At 49.3% G+C, this 23318-nt stretch overlaps 1 protein-coding gene across 2 annotated transcripts in view; it reads right to left on the reverse strand.

The window, feature by feature from the left end:
* VPS35 (VPS35 retromer complex component) overlaps positions 1-23318 on the reverse strand; it is a 464919-nt gene that overhangs the window by 139554 nt on the left and 302047 nt on the right. For both annotated transcript variants that reach the window (XM_078669694.1, XM_078669693.1), the window contains exon 13: positions 11865-11987. In XM_078669694.1, coding sequence (XP_078525820.1) covers positions 11865-11987 — 123 coding nt within the window. The remainder of the gene's footprint in view (positions 1-11864; positions 11988-23318) is intronic.

A 23318-nucleotide genomic window follows, 5' to 3' on the forward strand; every position in this document is an offset into this window, starting at 1 on the left:
GGCTCACAGAATCATGAGTAATTTGTCCTGACGTAATTTTCCGACACCAAGACATAATTTAGTACAGTCCACACGTTGTCCGCATTCCATTTAGAGAGGCAACCTGCAGGTAATGAGGAGGCTTTCTTCTTTTAACATGCAGCTGGGCCCAAACAAAGACCTGATTTTAGGGGTCATCTGCCCTCCTTTTGTTCAAGTATCATTCAGGCTGGGAGCCATCTGGAACCTAACATCTAGACACCACTACAATGGAAAGAAAACAGAGGTGCAGAGCTTGTTATCACTTCAGAAGTACTTAAGAGAAAGTATTGGAGACAGGTTTTTATCCTTCTTCAACTCCCATTGTAACATATGTGCTTGTTATGTTATGTTATACTTTATTTATAGAGCGCACGCATACCAGATTGGTTTCATGGCACTACTCTAGAGGTGCTGGTTTGAGATGTTACTCGTATGCCTGTCTAAATAGCCAAGTTTTAGGAGTCTATGAAAACTCATGAGGTCTGTGCAGGATCTAATTTCTAGAGGTAGGGAGTTCCAGTATATGGGCCTATTGTGGCGAACCTTGTTCCACAGAACGTTTCAGTTTGAACGGAGGTATAGTCAGAAGATGAATATGGGTGGATCGCAGGTTGAAGGTCGGAATATACCTTTCAATCAGGCTGTTGATAAAATTGAGGTTTCTGTCATTCAGGGACTTAAAGATAATACATCCCACCTTGAAGGCGCATCTCTGGGTTATGGGGAGCCAGTGTAGCTTCCTTATAAGAGGAGTGACATGTTGACGCCTGTTTCCCTGAAGAATCAGTCTGGGTGCCTGGTTCTGTACTAGTTGAAGATGGTGGGTGAAATAAGCGGAACGGAGTCAGCCCTGCTGACAGTTATGGATGACCTGCGAATGAGGGCGGACAGGGGAGAATCAGCTACTCTGATTCTGCTTGACCTGTCCGCAGCGTTCGATACGGTGAACCACGGCATCCTGATTGAAAGATTAAGGAACATCGGAGTCAGAGGGGTCGCGCTCGACTGGTTCCGCTCCTACCTGACGGACAGGTGGCAGGCAGTATCCATCCCTCCCTATCAATCCGAGTTCACGAAAGTCCCGCACGGAGTCCCACAGGGGTCTGTCATCAGCCCCATACTCTTTAATATTTACATGCAACCCCTGATGCGGATCATCAAAAGCCATGGCATCAGCGTGACAAACTACGCAGACGATACCCAGCTGATAATCTCGCTGGACGGAACCCGAGCAAGCTCAATGGAAACTTTCCACACCTGTATGCTGGACATGTCTCTCTGGCTCAGTCAGAACTCACTAAAATTCAACAGTGAGAAAACTGAAATACTGCACTGCACAGTAGGAAAAATCTCCAAAAGTCTACCGCCAGATTTCTGGCCCCAATCGCTAGGGGACTCGCCCACCCCAGTGAGCTCTGTAAAAAACCTTGGAGTAACAATCAATAATAAATTAAGCCTAGAGACCAACGTCAACAAGCAGGCTAGCTGCTGTTTCGCCTTACTAAGAGGACTCCGAAGACTGCTACCTCTCCTGCCCCCACAGACCAGAGCCGACAGTCAGGAGCACTATCCTCAGCCGCCTGGACTACTGCAATGCCCTCCTGCTGGAATCCCCTGCCTACCTCATCTCCAGACTCCAGAGTGTCCAGGCAGCAGCAGCCAAACTGGCACTCTCCCGTGAATGTAGATCTTCTACCACTCTTGCCCTGGCTGACCTACATTGGCTGCCTATACACCAAAGGATCTGCTTCAAATCCCTATGTATTGTTTTCAGGGCAGTTCATGGGCTAGGCCCCCGACCACTCCAGTACAAATTTAAGTGGTATGAGCCCAGCCGGTCTCTTCGATCCTCATCCTTGAACTTCATCAGTATCCCCAGGATCAAGAAAGCCACCTGTGGCGGACGAGCTTTCAGCATTGCTGCAGCCCACTTATGGAATAAACTCCCCTTGGACATCAGAAAAACTAATGATCTTCTGACCTTTCGGAAAAAGGTTAAAACTTGGCTTTTCCCAAAAAATCCTCCTAAAACCCTTCGCAATAAATAAAATCCACCCGGTTTAGCATATCGTTCATGCTCCTGCCCCCACAAAGCTTTAGCTATGTACCTAAGCGCCAGGATGCCCGTAGGGTTACAGAGCGCTCTACAAATGCTATAAATAAATAAATAAATAAATAAATAAGCGGGAATGCCGAAGTATAGGGAATTGGCATAATCTATATGGGATATCACCATAGCAAGTACTGCCTGTATTTTTGCTTCCTGTGTTAGGAACCCGCTAATTTTCTTTCTTTTCCTTAGTTGGAAAAAGCATGTTGAAATTACGGATCCCATTTGAGTTTTCATTGTGAGATCATTATTAATTATGACTACCAGAGGCAGATATGGAAGGAATAGGGGGCTGTTTAGCCCAGAACATGGAACTCCAGGGGTTTAAAGAGCCTCCTGTGAGAATCACTTCCGTCCTATCTGGATTTAACTTCAGATGGTTGCTGTTCATCCAGTCACGGATGAATAGCATCGTAGTCTGGAATTCATGGACGGATGTAGGAGAGTTACTGATAGAGAACATTAGTTGGAAGTCGTCCGCGTAGTTAAAAGTGTTAACTTTCCATTCTTTCAGGGCGTGAACCAGAGGGAGAAGGTATAAGTTGAACAGATAAGGGGAAAGTGAGGATCCCTAAGGTACGCCACATGTAGTTCTTATCTTGGGGGTCGTAAATTGGCCTAGGCGGACCGCCTGAAATCGGTTTGTTAAAAAGGAGCTAATCCATTTGAGGGCTGAGCCTTGAATTCCTGCATCCTTGACATGACAAGATATTGTGGTCGACCGTGTCAAATGCCGCGAAAAGGTCCAGCAGCACCAGGGCTTGCAGAGCGTCCCTGTCAGCCTTATCCTGAAGGGTGTCCAATACTGTCAGTATAACTGACTCTGGAGTGAGCTGGGCGGAACCCTGCTTGGTGTGCGTCTAGATAATCGGACTGCTCCAAAAAGGCAGATAGACTTTTGGCCACATGTGCTTCGAGTAGTCAAGTCAAGTCAAGTCAAAAACCACTTTATTCGATTTAGTTAAAAATCATAAAAGCATACTACAGTAATTGAAAACAATCCAATTACATTTAAAAATATTTCATACAGTGCATTACAATTAAAAACGATAAAACAATCAGATTAAAAAACTCATCATGTGCAAATAGGCTATCAACATGTACAAAAAGGCAATATATACCACATTCTTTACTGACCCCACTTCTGAGTTAATAATTTCCTCTTCCTAATCCGCACAGCGGCAACGAGGTAATTTGCTACACTAAACATTACCAAGGGTGACTCAAGCATTTGTAAAAACAGAAGAGCAGGTTTTGCTTGCGTAAATGCTTTCTCTTTCAACAACGGTAACAAATACTTTTGCCTAGGTACATGGTAAAAAGGGCAGAATAACATAAAGTGCATATTATCTTGTGTGGTAAAATTATCGCATTTGCATACAGGCGCATCCTCAGGCTTAAACCACCCCTGTCTGTCACAAAGTACCAAATAAATCTGGTTGAATCTAAACTTAACCAGGAGCCACCTGTGGAACGGGATATTGACTAAGACAAGATAAGGTTGGATAGCTACACAAGTGATTGTCATGTAATGTGCTCTGACCATAGATTTTGTTAACTGGACTTGTTCTCTCTCCAAAAACTTAAGTTTATGAAAGTTTTCCTTGACCCAAGCTAGATCTACTTTTCTTAGGTCAAGCGGGGAGGAGAAAATCTCCGGCCGTCCAAGTTCTACAGAGCACTTGTGTATATACGCCAGCCAAGGAATGTCTTTATATTTGTCAAGTTTTAGACAATCCATCAAAATTTTGTGGTTAAGGCCTAAATTTTCATTTATCCAGATTCTTATCCACAAAAGAATGGGTGCCATAGAGAGGATATCGGTAATGTATCCTACTCCAAGCTCCTGATGGAAAGAGAAGGTGGGTGTTGAAAAGGGGAGTCCTAATATTGAACAGAAGAATTTATTTACCTCTGTTTGAATGTATTCAACTTTTACATATCCCCATATCCCAGCTCCGTACCTAGCTATAGCCAGAGATTTTGCCCTATACAAAGCTAGCAGTGCACTACTTGGTTTACCCCCAAGTCTCTTTGAGAAGCTCAGAATAGCATTAACAGAGCTCCTTACTGCTTTGGTCTTTGCTGTTATCTGCGGGATCCAACTGCCCTTGATATCAAAGATTACTCCGAGGTAAGTGAAAACCTTTACGTTAGTTATCGCTTCCCCTCTACAGTAAAAAGATTTAGTGTTATTTTTTGCTGCCCCAAACACCATAACGTGAGATTTGGCTTTATTGACCACAAGGTCAAGAGAAGACATAAAATCACTGAAAGCATCAAGAAGTCTCTGGAGGCCCAGATGTGTCCTAGATATCAAAGCGGCGTCATCCGCGTACAGGAGCACTGGGATTTGAAGGTCTCCTGCACGTGGTGTATCCACGGATGCTGCCAGCAGATTTTTTTCCAGAGAGTTTATGTATAAAGTGAACAGCATAGGGGCAAGGATGCAGCCTTGCCGCACACCCCTGCCAGATTTAAACCATGCTGTACAATGTCCCTCTTGATCCATTCTGATGGAAGCCTTTAAATCCTTGTGGAGTTCAGCCAAGAAGTGGACCAGAGGAGGATCCAATCCCATTTTTAATAACATGCCCCACAGCTTAGCTCTATTCACCAAATCGAACGCTGTGGACAGGTCCATATAAGCAACATAAATTACCCCCTTTTTTGCCTTCGTATATTTGGAAATAATCATGTGCAGGTTCAGGCATTGGTCCTCAGTCCCTCTACCTGACCGGAAACCATACTGGGCATTGGACAAAATATCATTCTCTAGTGTCCACTTATTAATTTTTGCCAACAATACTTTGCCCAGGATCTTCATAGAGGAATCCAGCAAGGATATGGGGCGGTAACATTTAGGATCACTTCTTACTCCTTTTTAAAAAATTGGCACAATGATTGAACATACCCAGGTATTGGGAAATCCCCCTTTGAGTACATGGTTAAAAACATTAGTAAGTATAGTTGTCCACATCTCTGGATTTGATTTATATAAGTCCAGAGGGACACCGTCGGGACCCGGAGCTTTATTCTTAGCGGACCCAATTATCGCGGCCTTGACTTCATTTTCAGTAAAGACTACCATGGATTGCATATCAAAAAAGGGAGGTATACAAAAAGTTTCATAGACTTGATTGCTACCATAGATAACTGAAAAATGGTTAAGCCACTCTTGTTCTGGTATATTTACCTCCAGATCTGTGTTGCATGTTTCGGCAAGTATAGGGCTGTTTATTATGGACCAAAATTTAGAGCTGTTTCTCAAGGTGGTTGAGTCCATTAATGCGTCCCAGGCTTCTTCTTTTACTGCTTTTTTACGTATCTTTACCGCCTCAGCATATTTTTTCCTTAGCTGCGCTACCACAGACTTGTTTCTGGGAGAATGTTTTAGCGCTGCTATCAATGCGGAGTGAGCTTTAGAACAAGAGTGGTCAAACCAACCGGAGACTGGGGCAGGACCCCTTTTGGTGCTAAGTGTAAGTTCGTCTTTCACTCTCGAGCAAATAGCCTCAAAGGCAGCAATAGTCTCTTTATCTCCTCTGGCAGGGTCCCTGCAGGTCTGAATTTCCGCCGTCATCTCTTGTTCAACAAGATACGAGAAGTCTTCTGGACAAACTTTGCTCCATTTTAATCGCCTCCCCTGGTCTTTGCTCTTTACATGCCTCACAGAAGTGGCCAACATAGCCCCCTTTAGTAGTCCAAGCGACCCATCCAAAGTTAGACACACCGGGTTATGGTCACTGAATCCACTTTCAATAGCATTATAAAAGTGCACATAGCGGAGTAACCCTGGGGACACAAAGATATAATCAATAATGGACTCACTGCCCCTTGCATTATATGTGACCACCCGATCCTTTGGGTCAGAGAAGCCAGGTTCGTACAAGTCGTTTGCTGATAACAAAAGTTCCATAGCTATGCCCTTTGGACTATGCTCAAAGTGGGGGGGAGTCGTGAAATCAGGCCCATTAAAATCTTTAATCTGGCAATATAATTCGCACAAGTGAACATTAAAATCACCCATTAAAATAATTTGCACAAAAGTGGTTTGTTTTGACAAGTAATCAATTATAAATGAACTTAAACTCTCTAAAACAAAGTTTTGGGGACCGCCGTGCATGGAATTATAGCAATTAATAAGTACTATCTTATTTTTATCTGGGAGACGGATCTCTAAGAGCTGAAAATAGTGTGAGGAACATGGAATTTCCCTCACACACCCAGCTATTTTAAGAGACACCAAAAACATCAGGCCACCTATGTCTCTACCCACCGAGGTACACTGTGCTTTAACAAAAAATGAAGAATAACCGTCCAGCCAGAAGGAGTTATCCCTTGCCCATGTCTCCTGCATAGCCACTATATCGTATTCTTTTAGCTTACCCAGCCAGATTGGGTCAATCTGTTTGGCGCGTAAGCCCGCAATATTCCAGGACAGAATGTTCGCTCTTCTAATGCCCCCCTCCATTAACGCCTCCCCTTCATTAGATACAACATTACAGGAAGTGGGGGTGTAAACAATATTGCAAGGAGTAGGGATGTTAATGGGGTCAACCTGACCGCTCACTGACGAATTTATTTGTTTAGGCTCTAGTCAATCCATATCTTCATGGTTAACGAGAGCAGCAAATCTATTTGTGAGTGGCAGGTTTTCTGCATGTGTTTGTATTGCCAGAGTGGCTCCACCCCCGCCCCCTGATTTCTTGGTCACCCATTCATTCCCTTGCAAAGGGAGATTTTGTTTGCCATAAAGCCTATTGGTGTAATTTGGCTGTGGCCAAACATACCCACTGTCAGTTGGCCTGGGTGGAGGTGGGTAGAAAAAACCTAATGGCATGGCACGCACACCCTTGGCTAATGAGTCTAGAGGAGAAGCGTCCCAGAAGAGGCGGCTAGTGACCTCCCGGGATTTAAAATTAACTATAACACAGTCACCAGCCACACACTTTTTAGTCCTGCCAACCCAGTTGACCCTTCTGCACATCAAAATATTGGCAGCAATATCACTTTCACCCGTGTAGTTTGCATTGCACCATTTTTCCGTAAGGTTCCGCAGGGTTGCCTGGTGTTCTACCACCCCCGCATCTAGTTTGGGAACATTAACCAGTACAGCTACAAAAGGTGTTGCGTCGGGGGGAAGGTGCACTGGAGGTGTCCTCTGCCCAACCGCTCTCCAGGTGAAGCAAATGGCTTTTCCAGTGGAACATGGTTAGGCACTGTTTGTGGCAGGGGCGTATATCTCCCATTAACAACTTTCCCTTTGGCGAGCGTAGATATTTCTGCCGGTATATTAATTACTGGGATACTCGGAGGATCAATTTCTATTGGTACTGAAGCCGGTACCTGGCTAAGCAAGAAATCATTTATACGTTCACATTTGTTCAGCAAATTTTTAACACAGTCCTTTAGCGTCTCAGTAATGTCCGTAGCAATCTGGATTAAAGCAGCTTCTAGTCTATCAGAAAAAAGTTTTTCCAAAAGCAACGCAAGGCCCTCCTCGGTGATATACGGAGCTCCTTGTCCCCCAGATTGACAAATAGCCGTGTGTTCTTTCCCTCCCATCACCTCGATGTTAGGAGGAATGACAGGTATGACAGTAATAGGAAGTTCAGGGGAGGGTAAAACTGTAGGAGTCTGTGCCAAGTTTGACCGACATGGTTCAATTATGACCCTCGGCTCCAGTGGAACACAACTAATGGGCAAGGAAGTTGTAGTACTAGTGCTTCCAGATGTGTTTTCCAAGCCCAGGGCACGTTCGGACACAGCAATCTGTGTGGATAACTCGTCCACTTTGGAAGTCAGAAACGAAATTATGCTGGTCGTATATTTTGGGACCTTAGCCTTGGCTTCTCCGGTCAGTGAAGTAACAAGTTTACGCTTACCCATGATGTTAATAATGTGGCCCGTCCCGTCCGTGGACGTCCTTGGACGGCCTTAGACGGCCTTAGACGGCCTTAGACGGCCCGCCCTTATCCCGGGCTTCTCCCGGGCGGCTCCCGCGCGCGACTCGCGGGTGCGAGGGGCGTTCCGTTCTTTGAAGCGCCTCCGGGCGCTCGTGCGGCGTCACTCCCGCCGCCGGGGCACCTGGGAGTTGTGGTTTCAGGTAGCGCTAGCCGTTCCCCTCACGGCGGTGGTAGGGCGCTGGAGCGCTAGGGAGCTGAGCGCTAAGAAGCTGTGCGCGTTGGCCGTTCACCTCACGGCTTGTGAAGATTCCCCCCGGAGCTCTGGCCGCTCCGTTCTTTGAAGCGCCTCCGGGCGCTCGTGCGGCGTCACTCCCGCCGCCGGGGCACCTGGGAGTTGTGGTTTCAGGTAGCGCTAGCCGTTCCCCTCACGGCGGTGGTAGGGCGCTGGAGCGCTAGGGAGCTGAGCGCTAAGAAGCTGTGCGCGTTGGCCGTTCACCTCACGGCTTGTGAAGATTCCCCCCGGAGCTCTGGCCGCTCCGTTCTTTGAAGCGCCTCCGGGCGCTCGTGCGGCGTCACTCCCGCCGCCGGGGCACCTGGGAGTTGTGGTTTCAGGTAGCGCTAGCCGTTCCCCTCACGGCGGTGGTAGGGCGCTGGAGCGCTAGGGAGCTGAGCGCTAAGAAGCTGTGCGCGTTGGCCGTTCACCTCACGGCTTGTGAAGATTCCCCCCGGAGCTCTGGCCGCTCCGTTCTTTGAAGCGCCTCCGGGCGCTCGTGCGGCGTCACTCCCGCCGCCGGGGCACCTGGGAGTTGTGGTTTCAGGTAGCGCTAGCCGTTCCCCTCACGGCGGTGGTAGGGCGCTGGAGCGCTAGGGAGCTGAGCGCTAAGAAGCTGTGCGCGTTGGCCGTTCACCTCACGGCTTGTGAAGATTCCCCCCTTCGAGTAGTTTGGCCAGGTAAGGTAGCAATGATATAGGGCGATAGTTGGTTAGGATTTTAGGGTCCGCTCCTGGCTTCTTTAGGAGGGGGATGACAGAAGCCTCCTTAAAGGTGTCAGGTACATAGCCCTGGGACAGTGACTCGTTTAAAAGTGACATATCTGGACTCGGGCAAGCAGTAAAGGCTTCCTTTAGGATACAAGAGGGGCAACATTCCCTAGGAGAGCCAGATTTTACTTTTGTCAACAGGTCAGAAAATATTTCTTGACTTACTAATGGAATCTGTACCAAAATGTAGGAATTCTTGGGTATTGTGGGACACGCAGGGCTCCAGCACATAAGGATAATTGCTTTAATAGCTTTGATTTGCAATGCTAAATGTATCTGTATCCAGGAGTGATTACACAAATATTAATTTAAATGGCACCAAATTCTCTTACAACGCTACTCATCCCAGTGTAGGGTGTCAGAGCAATTAACATCACATACAGAGGCACGATAAATCATACACAGGTGTAAGGTTATAAAGTGTAGGAATCACATATCACTCATACTTGTAGATATTTTACGTTAACACAGAACAGACGTGCGAACCACAAAGTCAGGATATAAAATAAAACGCAGTGACAGGGTTGCCTGCACTAATAAAACGTTATGAATTTCCAGAGGAGCCCTTCCTTGCAATCTTATAACAACAGACTGAGAAAAAATAAGAATCTAAACCCATGACTTACAGTTCGTACACTGCTCCTTGATGTCAAACTGATCACTGTGCTATAGAAGGACTGCAACGTATGAACAGGAAGTAACAAAACGATCTATGTCAAAAGCAGTAGCCCACTTACCCAGCTAGATAAAATATAAATCTGGGATCTGCATGACACACAATGTGCTTTGCAGCAGGAACATTAACCCTCTATGCTACTTTATCAGTAAAAACGGCGAGTGGACAAAACACATAATTCTCCCAGAACTGCATTGTATTGTCACACGTCTCCCTTGTTGCCAATTACTCTGCAGCAGATTTAAAAAATATATATATAAACGGACTGTCAGGACTCTGCTTTTCAAGCTCCGCCCCTCGAGACTCACCCCCTTCCTCTGCAACACCTTGACTCACAATGTATAGGTTCCTGGAGTAAATGTTTTCCAATTCCAGGACTGGCTCAGAGTGATTATCAGTGGCTGAGATTTAAGCAATCTAGCCTACATTTTGTTGTTGCTATTGTACAGCTGTCCGCTCTAACCCTAAATTCACAGCTCACGTGACTGATCGCACACCTCCAAAAAAACGAATACAACTGTGGTTTGCAATGAAAACTTTTGGAGTCATAATGTTGACTACCGAAAGACACCACGACGCCATATTAATAGCAGAGTGTATACTATACAAGTAGAGGTGGGCGAGCCACTAGTCTCAAGCTAGATGCTTGGCTCTGGCTCAGCTTGAGGTCCTCCACGATTCTCGAGCCCACAAGGAGCCCTCCCAAATCAGAACTACAAAGCACTTGGTAGTGTGTGAGTATATTTATGTGAGAAAAAAAACACATCTACGTGTGTATATGAGCCCTTAAGACACACCTTACTTATCGGTGCATCTCGAAACCTTTCCTCTAGCTGGCAGTGCACACAGCACCATAAAGTTGACCTTTGCACAAGTAATTAACAAATCTTCCCTTCTGTGGGCCGATGCATACAGCATCACAATACATTTTCTCCTGCAGGACAACGGACATACAATCACACTTATTGTGCCATTTGCGGGTTTTGCACAAGGAGCCAATTACATACAAACATTGCGTCTGAGTCATCAAAACATCTCTTACTACAGAATTATTCCTGATCTGAAATCGATGATTTCAATCCTCAGTCAGTGTGTACACTATGCACTGGTTAAATATGCTTTACTTGAAATGCAAGACATCTTATTTGGGGGGGGGGGTTTAGGGGGAGGGTATTGCAGTGTTCAAGAATAAACACAAAGATAGGCAGAACAGGTAACAGACACTTACCTTTTTCTGGGGTGGTCAGAAGTTTCATAAGAGCCATTTTTACCTCCACCTTCCTCCTCTCACAGACAGGCTGGCTACTATCGCCCTAAAGGGGTTGTACATTTCAAGTACCTGCTAAAGTGAGCTTCAGTCGCCCATGGAAAATCCGCCTCCCTCCTCCACGAGGTCGGCAGGGGGGTTGTATGTTTCTGACTCCTCCACAACCCCATCATTAAGCATGGCCAGCGAGTTTAATTAGTTGGCCTCAGCAAGACAACTGCGTTTTACCTAAAGGAACTGGCAGGAACTCAGCAAAGCTGAAAACACAATAAGGGTGAAACAAGCAAGACTCTCCCTTGTTTCCCCCACATCACACGCTTTCAGGACTGGCATGACTTATTTGACTAGCTCAGCTTGTGATTTTTGGAGTCAAGCCGGACCCCTGGCTCAGCTCTGGCTCGAATCTTCCCCAGAATGTTCTGGTTTGTCAACCTCTATATAAAAGTACTCCTTAACAATAACATTACTGGGCATGATGAAAACTGCACTAGAGTCCTCGTGGCTGCATCTCAAGTGGAGAATAGACAGATAGATAGATAGATAGATAGATAGATAGATAGATAGATAGATAGATAGATAGATAGATAGATAGATAGATAGATAGATAGACACACTAAATGCAATGAAGATCTTTCAAAGACTTCCAAAGGCAGTGCCACATACCACCCTTAGATGATGAGAATCTAGACATTATCTTCACTAAACTGAAGTTTACTATAACTGTGCATGTTCCGTGAGATTCAACATAGGCAAACCTGATGTTATGCTATTGCAGGCATCAGACGGAGGGCCAAGTGCCGAGAAAACATTTTACTTCAGGTGGTCCGAAAAGAAACCTACCACTTTGGAATTTTCCTTGTAGCGGAAAGCGAGTCTGTATGCTGCAAAAACCAAGGGGGGTAATGTGTACCGGATCCTTTGGTTACCACCTGCTCCAAAATGTTTCCGAGCTGTGTTCAGGATCTAAGACAAAATGGATGAAAACCACTGGAGGTCAGTGAATTAGAGGCACAGCATTACATAAAACAGTTTTAAACATGAGCCTTCGGTGCTTTCATCTTCATAGACCTAAATCTACAGTACACACACATTAATCAGTATTATGCATGCAGTACACAACAATTCTATCATCTAGAGAAAACCTCACATGTCCAAAATAGTTGAAGGATAGAACTGCAACTTTAAAACATTAAAAATATATATTTTTTAATAACTCTTTTTATTGAAGATGTCATGTGTAATTCTTCATTATGTATCTGTAACATTATGTAACTCAATGTAAAGCGCTCTCATACCTACGGGTCTAGCCAGCGCTATATAAAACTCATTAAATAAATAAATATTGAATTAAGTACAATCACATTTCTCAACATTGTAGACCTTATCATTAAGCATACATTTTTGGGTCTATTCGGGTGACTCAGGTGCGGTTGTATCTATGTAAACATTTGGCCTCATTTCGGTGGTATAGGGTCGTCCAGGTCGGGCTCGGGGAGAGGATCGGTGGGGGGGGGGGGTGGGGGGGACACACAGATATTCCCACGATATTTATTCCAATTTGAGCATACTGGAGTCCACTTTCGGGGACACCCTCTGGAGACATATACTACCTTCTCATTGAACAGGCACCAGTCCATGTCCTGTTTCCAAAGTTTCAGGCTGGGTGTCTCTCTCGCCCCCTACAATCCCCACACATTTAATAAACACTGTCCAGCGTCTCGGTACAGGGCTTGACCTAGGACCTCAGACATACATTTGACAACCTTCGTCCAATATTCATAAACCTCAGGACAATCCCACTAGGTGTGGATAAAAGTACGCTCACTCCCACAGTTTCTTTTACATTTCGAGTCCATCCCATATCCCAAACAAACTAGAGCTTTTCTGGAATAATATATCCTGTGCAAAATCTTCAACTGCACTAATTTAAGCCTTGAAGAGATTACAACCTCCCTTGGCGAGGCAAATGCCTCCACCCAGCCTTCATCGCCTAGCTCCGATATGTCGATATGTGATATTCAATCAATCAATCAGTGACACTTATAAAGCGCGCTACCTACCCGAAGGGTCTCAAGGCGCTGGGGGGGGGGGGGGGTGCCGCTACTGCTCGAACAGCCAGGTCTTCAGCTTCTTCCTGAAGGAGAGGTGGTCTTGGGTCAGGCGCAGGTCGGTCGGGAGGGAGTTCCAGGTCTTGGCGGCCAGGTAGGAGAAGGACCTTCCTCCTGATGTCGCTCTTCGGATGCGGGGGACGGCGGCGAGGGCGTGGTTGGCTGATCGGAGGTGGCGTTTGGGAGCGTAGAAGTTGACTCGGCTGTTGAGGTAGCTCGGGCCTTGGTCGTGTAGGGCTTTGTGTGCGTGGGTGAGGAGGCGGAACGGGATTCTTTTGTTGACGGGGAGCCAGTGAAGGTCTCTCAGATGTCCGGAGATGTGGCTGGTTCGTGGGAGGTCGAGGATGAGTCTGGCTGAGGCGTTCTGGATCCGCTGGAGTCTCTTCTGGAGCTTGGCGGTGGTCCCGGCGTAGAGGGCGTTGCCGTAGTCCAGCCGGCTGGTGACGAGGGCCTGGGTGACGGTCTTCCTGGTCTCGGTGGGGATCCACCAGAAGATCTTCCGTAGCATGCGTAGGATGTTGAAGCACGCCGAGGAGACGTTGTTGACTTGCCTGGTCATGGAGAGGGAGGAGTCCAGGATGAAGCCCAGGTTGCGTGCGTGGTCCGTCGGTTTGGGTGCGGTGCCCAGGGCGGGGGGCCACCAGGAGTCGTCCCAGGCGGAGGGCGAGGAGCCCAGGATGAGGACCTCCGTCTTGTCCGAGTTCAGTTTCAGGCGGCTGGTCGTCATCCACTCGGCTACCTCTTTCATCCCTTCGTGCAGGTTGGCTCTGGCGGCGGCGGGGTTGTTGGTCAGGGAGAGGATCAGCTGGGTGTCGTCGGCGTAGGAGATTATGCTGAGGTTGTGTTTGCGTACGATGGCCGCGAGGGGGCTCATGTAGACGTTGAAGAGGGTGGGGCTCAGAGAGGATCCTTGGGGGACGCCGCAGATGACTTCGGTGGCCTCTGACTTGTACGGTGGTAGGCGGACTCTCTGTGTTCTTCCGTCGAGGAAGGAGATGATCCATTCCAGTGCCTTCCCCTGGATTCCGGCGTTGTCGAGGCGCTGCACTAGGGTGCGGTGGCAGACCGTGTCGAAGGCCGCGGAGAGGTCTAGGAGGATGAGGGCCGCTGTTTCTCCATTGTCCATCAGGGTTCGGATGTCATCGGTGGCGGCGATGAGGGCGGTCTCGGTGCTGTGATTGGCTCGGAAGCCGGACTGTGAGGGGTCGAGGGATGCGTTCGTCTCGAGGAAGGCGGCCATCTGCTTGTTGACGTTCTTCTCAATGACTTTGGCTGGAAACGGGAGGAGCGAGATGGGGCGGTAATTCTTGAGGTCGGTGGGGTCCGCTGTTGGTTTCTTGAGTAGAGCGCTGAGTTCGGCGTGCTTCCAGCTCTCAGGGAAGGTGGCGGTGTCGAAGGATGTGTTGATGATGTCTCGCAGGTGGGGTGCGATGACAGCGTCGGCCTTGTTGAAGACGTGGTGAGGGCAGGGGTCGGTTGGTGATCCGGAGTGGATGGAGTTCATCGTGCGGATGGTGTCTTCGGTGCTGATCGGGGTCCAGGCGTGGAGGGTGGTGGTGGGGGGTGGTTGTTCGGTCATGGTGTGCGTTGGTTGGTTGTTGAAGCTGTTGTGTATGTCCGCGATCTTGTTGTGGAAGTATGAAGCGAGGGAGTTGCAGAGGTCTTGCGATGGGGTGATGTCGTTGTTTCCTGCGCTGGGGTTGGAAAGCTCTTTCACGATGTTGAAGAGTTCCTTGCAGTTGTGTGCGTTGTTGTCCAGCCGGTCCTTGAATGCTGTTTTCTTGGCGGCGCGGATCAGCTGGTGGTGTTTCCGGGTGGCGAGTTTGAAGGAGGTCCTGTTGTCCGGTGTCGGTTCCCTTTTCCAGACTTTCTCGAGGGCTCGGCAGTTCTTCTTGGAGCTCTTGAGTTCGTCGGTGAACCATGGGGCCTTCTTGCTGCCGGGTCTGCTAGGCGGGGTCCTCAGAGGGGCGAGCTCGTCCGCGCAGATGCTGATCCACTTCGTGAGGTTGTCGGCGGCCTGGCTGGGGTCTGCTGAGCTGGCAGGAGGGTGCTGGCTCAGGGACGTGGCGAGCTGGTCTGCTGTGATCTTGTTCCAGCTTCTGCGGGCGGTCTGTTGCTGGTGGTGGTGGGTCGTCGTTCTCTTGAAGGTGAAGTGGACGCAGCTGTGGTCCGTCCATTGAAGCTCTGTGGCGTGGCTGAAGCTGACGTCTTTGCTGGAGGAGAAGACTGCGTCGAGTGTGTGTCCGGCGCGGTGGGTGGGGGTGGACACCAGTTGCTTGAGTCCCAGGTTGGCGAGGTTGTCGAGCAGGGTGCTGGAGTTGCGGTCGTTGTTGTTTTCCAGATGGAAGTTGAGGTCTCCCAGGAGGATGTAGTCAGCGGAGGGGAGGGCATGCGGGCTGACGAAGTCGGCGATGTCCTCGCTGAAATGTGTGCGTGGTCCAGGGGGTCGGTAGATCAGGGTGCCTCTGAGGGTGGTGTTCGGGTTGGTGTGGATCTGGAAATGCAGGTGTTCGGCGCTGGTCAGGGTGTTGTCGGTGCTGGTCGTGAGACGGATGGTGTTCCTGTGGATGATGGCGATGCCTCCTCCCATCTGGTTGGCGTTGCGGTCCCTGCGGACGATCTTGTAGCCCTCTGGGATGGCGATGGCGATGTCGGGAGCTGAAGAGGCGTTCATCCAGGTCTCCGTGAGGAAGGCAACGTCAGGGGCTGTGGCGTCTAGGAGGTTCCAGAGTTCTACGGCGTGTCTGTGGACGGAGCGGGTGTTGAGCAAGATGCACTTGAGGTGGGTGCTGCTGGTGTTCGACTTGGCGGGTGCTGGTGTGAGGCAGGTCCGGATGCAGGCGAACTTGCAGGCGTGGCAGCTGAAAGGTCCGTGGGTGCGTCGTGGAGTGGCTTGGTGGCATTCTGGGAGTCGGCCGGTGTTGAGAGCGGTGAGGGTGGCGGCGGAGTACGTCCGGCGGGACGGTCGGGGTCTTCGTGGGCCAGGGGTCCTGGCGCTGGTCGCGATCCGGTCGCGGACGGGCGCAGACGGGCTTACCTTTGGCGCGCCTTCGGCGCACAATCGGCGCGCCCGCTGCGCGTGACCGCTGCGCGTTCGCACGGTCGCCATTTAAGGCGAAGTGCGCGGGTGGGCGGAGCAGCTGGGAGGCGGGAGCGGGGAGGGTACAGAAGAGAAAGGGGCGGGGCTGCTGGCGGTGGCGGGAAGCGGGGAGGGAGCGCGGCGAGGAAGGCGGGAAAGGAGGCAGGGAACGAGGGTCAGAAACGATCACAGGAGGCGGAGAGACAGAAACCTAGACAAAAAGCAAGCACAAATGGTGGAAAAAACAGCAAAACAGAAATCCTGACAATTCCAGACAAGCACAAGTGACGGTCAAAACAAAAGGAAACTGACGAACTAGCACACGGGGAGAAGCAGAGCGGCCGCGAGGCCGTCGGCGAGGCAGGCAGCTAGGCAGAGCGAGGGGGCACACGCAGCAGCTGGTGGCCGTGCGGCGCGGGGGTGTCCCACAAGTGGGTCACACTCACCTGCGTCGCACGGTCGCCATTTAAGGCCAAGTGCGCGGGTGGGCGGAGCAGCTGGGAGGCGGGAGCGGGGAGGGTACAGAAGAGAAAGGGGCGGGGCTGATGGCGGTGGCGGGAAGCGGGGAGGGAGCGCGGCGAGGAAGGCGGGAAAGGAGGCAGGGAACGAGGGTCAGAAACGATCACAGGAGGCGGAGAGACAGAAACCTAGACAAAAAGCAAGCACAAATGGCGGAAAAAACAGCAAAACAGAAATCCTGACAATTCCAGACAAGCACAAGTGACGGTCAAAACAAAAGGAAACTGACGAACTAGCACACGGGGAGAAGCAGAGCGGCCGCGAGGCCGTCGGCGAGGCAGGCAGCTAGGCAGAGCGAGGGGGCACACGCAGCAGCTGGTGGCCGTGCGGCGCGGGGGTGTCCCATTACGTCCAATGCTCCCTGAGTTTTATTAGGGGATCAGTGGTAGGATTTAGGAGCTTACGGTACGTGAGGGATATTGACTTACCCATCATGTATCCAGCAAGTAGTCTATCTTCTAGTGGTGTTGCCTAAGGCAACGTCATACCTTCCTCCAGGCGTGCCTGCATAGCGTGTCTTACCTGGCAATATCTAAATAATTCCAAATCCGCAAGTTCGTATTCTCGCTGTAATGTGGAAAACTCAATCACTTTACCATTCTTCCTAAGATATTGCAACCGTGAGAGCCCTAGGAGGTCCCACTTGTCAAAACCCCTGGTAGTTTGTTAGTTCCCCAGCAGATAAGAGTCCCATATAGGGGTAGATTGCGTGAGGCACTCATCCCATCCCAGACTTATGTGCTGTGTGCCGGATCCGGACTGAGTGTGATGTGGGACCCATCAGTCTCAGTCAAGCTGGATTGCGTAAAGGCCTCTAGAATAGGACCCCCCCCCACCCCCCACCCCCGGGAGAAGCCATCTGTCTGTCCGCAGCCCGGATCGTTCTGTGGCCGATATACCCCTTGATTTATAGACGCCAGTTGTGTTGCCCAATAGTATTTTTTAATATCAGGGAGTCAGATCCCACGATCGTACCAGCTGCGGATGGGTTTCGGGAGAGCAATTCGAGGCGCACCACTGCCCCAGAAGAGGGCTCTTCGTTCACCGTCAAGTGCAGTGAAATAGGACGACGGGATCAGGTTCGGCGAGTCGTGTAGGACATACAGAAAACGGGACAGCGCCATCATTTTAAATAACGCAGCCCTACCCAAGAGGGACAGCGGGAGAGTCCTCCAGAACGCAACGTCACTCTGGAGGCGCCTCAGTGGGGGCTGAAGATTGTTTTCATAATATTGTACAGGGTCCGAGGTAACATATATGCCAATATATTTGAAGCCCACCGTTGCCTCTTCTATTTTGTACCCCTTTGGCAATTTTGGGAACTGTCCCCGTACCACAAAGATTAGCGACCTTGACCAGTTTATTGTATATCCAAGATACCTACCAAAGGTCTTAAATATATCAAGGGTCCTATTTATTGAAGTGGCTGGCGACGCCAGATACAGTAAGATGTTGTTGGAATAGAGGGAGATACGATCCTCCCACTCCCCCGACCACCTCAAACCTCTGATAATCGGGTCTCTCCAGATCCAGCAGGCCAGAGGCTTAGCGCTAGGGCAAATAACAAGGGAGACTGGGGTCATCCCTGCCTTATGCCTAGTCCTAGTCCAAATGTCTCAGATTTTTTATTGTTTATGACCACTTGCGCTAGAGGTTTACTATATAGGAGTTTGACCCATCCAATAAAGTTTTGTCCAAAACCCATTTTCTCCAGCACTGCGAACAAGTATGGCCATTCAATCATATCAAAGGCCATGGTGGCATCTAAGGACATAACCACCACGTCTTCCCTCAGTGTATGAGCCCTTCCAAGTACCCCGTGTAGTCTGCGACGATTCAAAGAGGTATTACTCGACGGCATAAAGCCGGACTGGTCAGGGTGCACCAAATCGGAGACCACCACCACCAGTCGTGTAGCCAGAAGTTTGGCTAAAATCTTTACCTCCGCATTAAGCAATGAAATTGGCCTGTATGAGGAACAACCATCTTTAGGCTTACCTACCTTATGGATGACCACTACCGTCGCAAGTCGTTGGTCACGGGGGAGCTGGCCTGACTCCTGGCTTTCCTCGTACATAGCTTTAAGGTAGGGGACGATTCTATCTGGCTTTAGTTTGTACAATTCGATAGGGAGGCCATTGCAACCCATAGCCTTTCCGGCTTGCAAACCTCCAATGGCTCGCGCCACCTCTTCATTAGTTAGTCTGCCATCTAATGAACCGCAATCCTCCTACGTCCACCAGCAATGCCCTAGAGTCCTCAATCGAGCTCCCAGAGTGAGATGTGTATATTTGCCTGTAGCGTCTGGCAAATTCATTCGCTAATATCTGCGGATCCGTAATCGACTCTCCTGCCTCATCCATCAATTCCACGACCAAGCGGTTTGCCTGGTCACGACGATCTAGCCCTGCCAGTATTTTCCCTGCCCTGTCCCCAAGTTCGTATATTCTGCTGAGCTGGTCTCAGAACAGTGTTTTTGCTCTCTCGTCAGCTACACTTGTGTATTCATCTCTTTTGAGGTTAAGATTGTGAAGCAAATCTGGGTCATTTGGTTCCCCGAGTTCTCCTTCCATCTCCAGAAATTCCCTTTCCAACCTCTGTAATTCAGCGTGTTTAACCTTCTTGGTTCCAGCTATTTGGGAAATGGCCGGCCCTCGGACCATTGTCTTCAACACCTCCCATAGTGCAATTGACGATCCCACGGAACCCTCGTTTTCCTGAAAGTATTGTTCTATCCCCTGGGTCAGGTGTTGCCGTATGGCTGGGATGTGGAAATACCATGGGTTTATTGAGAACACTCTACTCACCTGGCCCCTCACCACCACCCACAGCTGTGACCACACCGGGGTGTGGTCAGAAATGCCTCGTGCCATGTGCCTAACTTCCGTAATGTGTCCAGCTTGATCGGCTGACGTTAGGATATAATCAATGCAGGAGAAGCTATGGTGGACCCCCAAGAGAAATTTGAACTGGATGTCTGGGGGATGTCGGATTTGCCAGACATCCACCAAGCCAAGTGCATCCAGGAAGGTGGACAGAACCCTTTGTGCGGTCTGTCGACATGGGAAAGGATTTGCGTACCATTATTTCGACGCCCCTTGAGCTAGACGTGAACCCCGAATTGACGACCTGTCTATAGCCCCACATATCCAATGCCCTGCAGGTGTTTCCCATCAGGTGCGTCTCCTGGAGGAGCACCTGCTCTGGGGTGTGTCTTTTAATGAACTGCAGCACAACGCCCCGCTTCAACTTGTCACCCAGGCCGTTGACATTCCAGGATAGCAGCCTAAACATCTTTTCACTTAATATTGCAATATCTGTCCTCTTCAACCCCCCCCGCCACTGGAGTGATCAACCGCGTCCTCGTTTCCAGCATCAGTAAAAGAATTGACTTGATTGTCCCTTGATTGAACTGTTGCAACTAAAAATACCCAACTACCCCCATCCTTGCATCCCCGCACTCTGGGCTTCAAACTGCCCATTTCCCCAATTGTGCAGAGTGCCTGTCGCCCTTAACTATGCAACTATCTTAAGAAATAGGGGGAGGTGGTTACTCCCGCCCAGTGGTCCCTCTGCTGCCTCTCACTAACCCCACTGATCCTTACATTAACGTTAGCATGCACGAAGAAAGTCACTTAGTGCGTAGAGTAGCTTTTTTATCTTTCCGATGCTTCGCTCAATACCGCAGCTGCAAGGAGGAGAAAGTCAGCTCATGGAGTAATTAGTCTGTTGTCATTTGCGGGCTACTCCAGTGTACGTGTAAGGTGATGGGCCTCCACTTCATAGAGCTTTTTGGCCTCTTGCCGGTCGCCAGCCTTCCAGCCATTCCTGTGCTGCCTCTGGGGATTAAAAAAAAAACATGACTTGCCATCCGCTTCCACTCTCAATTTTACGGGATAAAACATTGCATATTTGAGACCTTTATCTCGTAGGTTTTTCTTCACGCCCAGAAAGGTCCTTCTTTGTCTTTGGACCACAATGGTAAATTCCGGGAAGAAAGACAGTTCGCTGTTCTCAATTTTATGAGGGGGATTGGCTTGAGCCGCTTGCAGTAGGACATCCCGGTCTCTGAAATTGAGGAATTTTGCCAGAATCAGCCTGGGGGGCTCCCGGTTTCGGTCTACCTCCTGGTACCCTATGCGCCCTTTCGACTGTGAAGAATTTGGATAAAGTCTTGGGCCGAAGATGATTGACTATTAGGTCTTTAGAGACCCTTCTGATTTTTCAGGAACGCCAATAATTCGGACATTATTGTGGTGGCTCGGCCTTCATACTCATCTAACCGGGCGAGTCTGTCTTTTTCTGGGCGGCTTGAAGTTCCCTGGTGTCCTTCTTCATCTGTTGGGCTTCAGTGCTAAGGTCCGTGGTGATCCCTTCGATGGTTCTAAATTTCTCACTGGTTTTCTGAAGATTTCTATGGATATTGTATCCATTCTATGCTCCAGTGAGGTGCGCGCTCCTGCTATGGCCGCCATGACGTCCACAAGCATCGGCTCTTCATTCGATTTGCTCTGCGCCATCGCCATCTCCCCTTTGCTTGCACCATCCCCTTCTGTTGCTTTTTGATTGGCGTACTCGTATAGCTTGGTCTGGAGTGTGCTTTTCTGTCCCTTCAGCCCAGACATGGCACCCGCTTCGGAAGTATATACCAACAATAGCACCCTCGAAGAGGCACTCAAGTGTGCGTTGGCCCCCAGTCAGATTAGGGTCAAGTGGAAGAAGCCTCAGTCTATGTTCTTATAGGGGCCACTCATTGGCTATTGCACAGCCGGGTGTGTGAAAATGGCGTCCCAACACTCCTGTAATTGCGCCTGTCCATTGGGAGCCCCACGTCTTCCAAGCTTCACCACCTGAGGCACAGACACGCCCATTGCCTCCGAGTGAAAGTGACTTAAAATATCAGCTCGGGCTAGACACTGGGTTAAGAGTCCTAGGGGCACTCTGTCGTCTGAGCAAGTCAGCCCAACACTTTTTCCCCCCTGCACTATTTTTTATTTATTTTTTATTTTTATTTATTTATCTAAACTTGTATTGCGCACAGATACCCTCAATGGGTTTCCCGGCGCCAGGGACAGACAAGAGAAGAAAGCAAGCAAAAAGCCCAAACAGAACAAACAGTGCAGAAGGATCAATTAAACAAAAGAGTCTTTAATTTTTTCCGAAATGAGAGGAGATCAGTCTCGGCTTTCAGAGCCGGCGGAAGAGCATTCCACATCCTTGGACCAAGATAGGAAAACGAGCGGCCGCCCATTTTGGCTAATTTAATTCTAGGGACCAAGAGATTGCCACTGGTGGAGGATCTTAAAGTACGACCAGGCTCATAGACTTGAACCAGGTTCTGCAGGTATTTAGGAGCAGAGCCCTGCCGAATTTTGAAAAGAAGACATAATGTTTTAAATTGTACGCGGTTCGGGACCTTAAGCCAATGAAGGTCACACAGAGCCTTGGCTGCAGAAGATCTCCGGGGTACATTACACAATAAACGAGCTGATGAGTTTTGCACCACTACTCCTTCTGAAATGCCAGTTGCCGGGATCAAAAGTGACACCATCCCCTTCTTGGGCACTCCCTATCAGGGCCGATGCATTCTCTCATCACAACGCAGTTCCAGCGCTATTGCTTTCCACATCCGGAGGCCGCACTCACCCCTTCGCAGTTGTCGCAGGGCCCGACAGAGTTGCGGCCGGTCCGATGGGCAAGGAGCTATGTCGCTAGGCCCCTTGCAGACTCTGTTTCTCCTGTTATTTCTCCACTGCACCACGCCTCCTGCGTTGGGGAAGCGGGGGGGGGGGGGGGGGGGGACCCACCTTGCAGTCTGAGTCACAGGGGCCAGACTTAGTTTCTCAATGTCCGGCGTCTTGCGGGGCCCCGCCGAAGTTAGGGTGTCTTGGCCGCTGCCCACGGAAGTCTCCTCCGGCAACTTTTAACTTCAGTCCAGGGATTCTTGGGCCTGAACGGAGCGCGTCTCCTTCTCCCAAAATACTCAGATTTTGGCAATTTCCTCGGTATCAGCAAATGGCAGTTGCTGATGCCACACCTTGCTGCAAACTTGGGGTCAAAATTGGATAAATTAGGGATATTTAGGCGGTTTTGGGCCACTGGCTTCAGGAGCCTCACCGAGATGCAGCCATTGCGCTTGGTGCCCAAGCCACACCCCAAAACATAAATATTTAATGCTGTGCAAGTAAGCACACTATCCCTGCTGTAGTGTAGCTCCTATTTTCCCAATAGGCTCTGCGCATTGGAATAGTACCTACAGCAGTAAAGGCCTAGGCCAGACGTTAACTAGGTCTACTACTGTCGATACTAGACTTAATTTTTGGGTTTGCCAGCTAAGCTCAGAGTTCGCTAGAAACTTTCTCGAATGTTCAAGGAAGGATTAACTTCCCTGATTAGACAAGAAGGGATTTAGTTTCTGACAACCATAGAACATGACAACTTTGCTCTCCCCTAATCAAGAGTCAATCTCAAGAGTCGTGTGAGCACAAGGCAATTATTTTACTCAGTCAGTACGTGCATTCTTAGTCTCATCAGAATGTAGAGAAAAGGAAGAGACGGGCGTGTTCAATAAAAGATGTTATTTATTGA

The sequence above is a fragment of the Lissotriton helveticus genome, chromosome 12 (genome assembly GCF_964261635.1).
Source record: "Lissotriton helveticus chromosome 12, aLisHel1.1, whole genome shotgun sequence".
NCBI classification, from domain to species: Eukaryota; Metazoa; Chordata; class Amphibia; order Caudata; family Salamandridae; genus Lissotriton; species Lissotriton helveticus.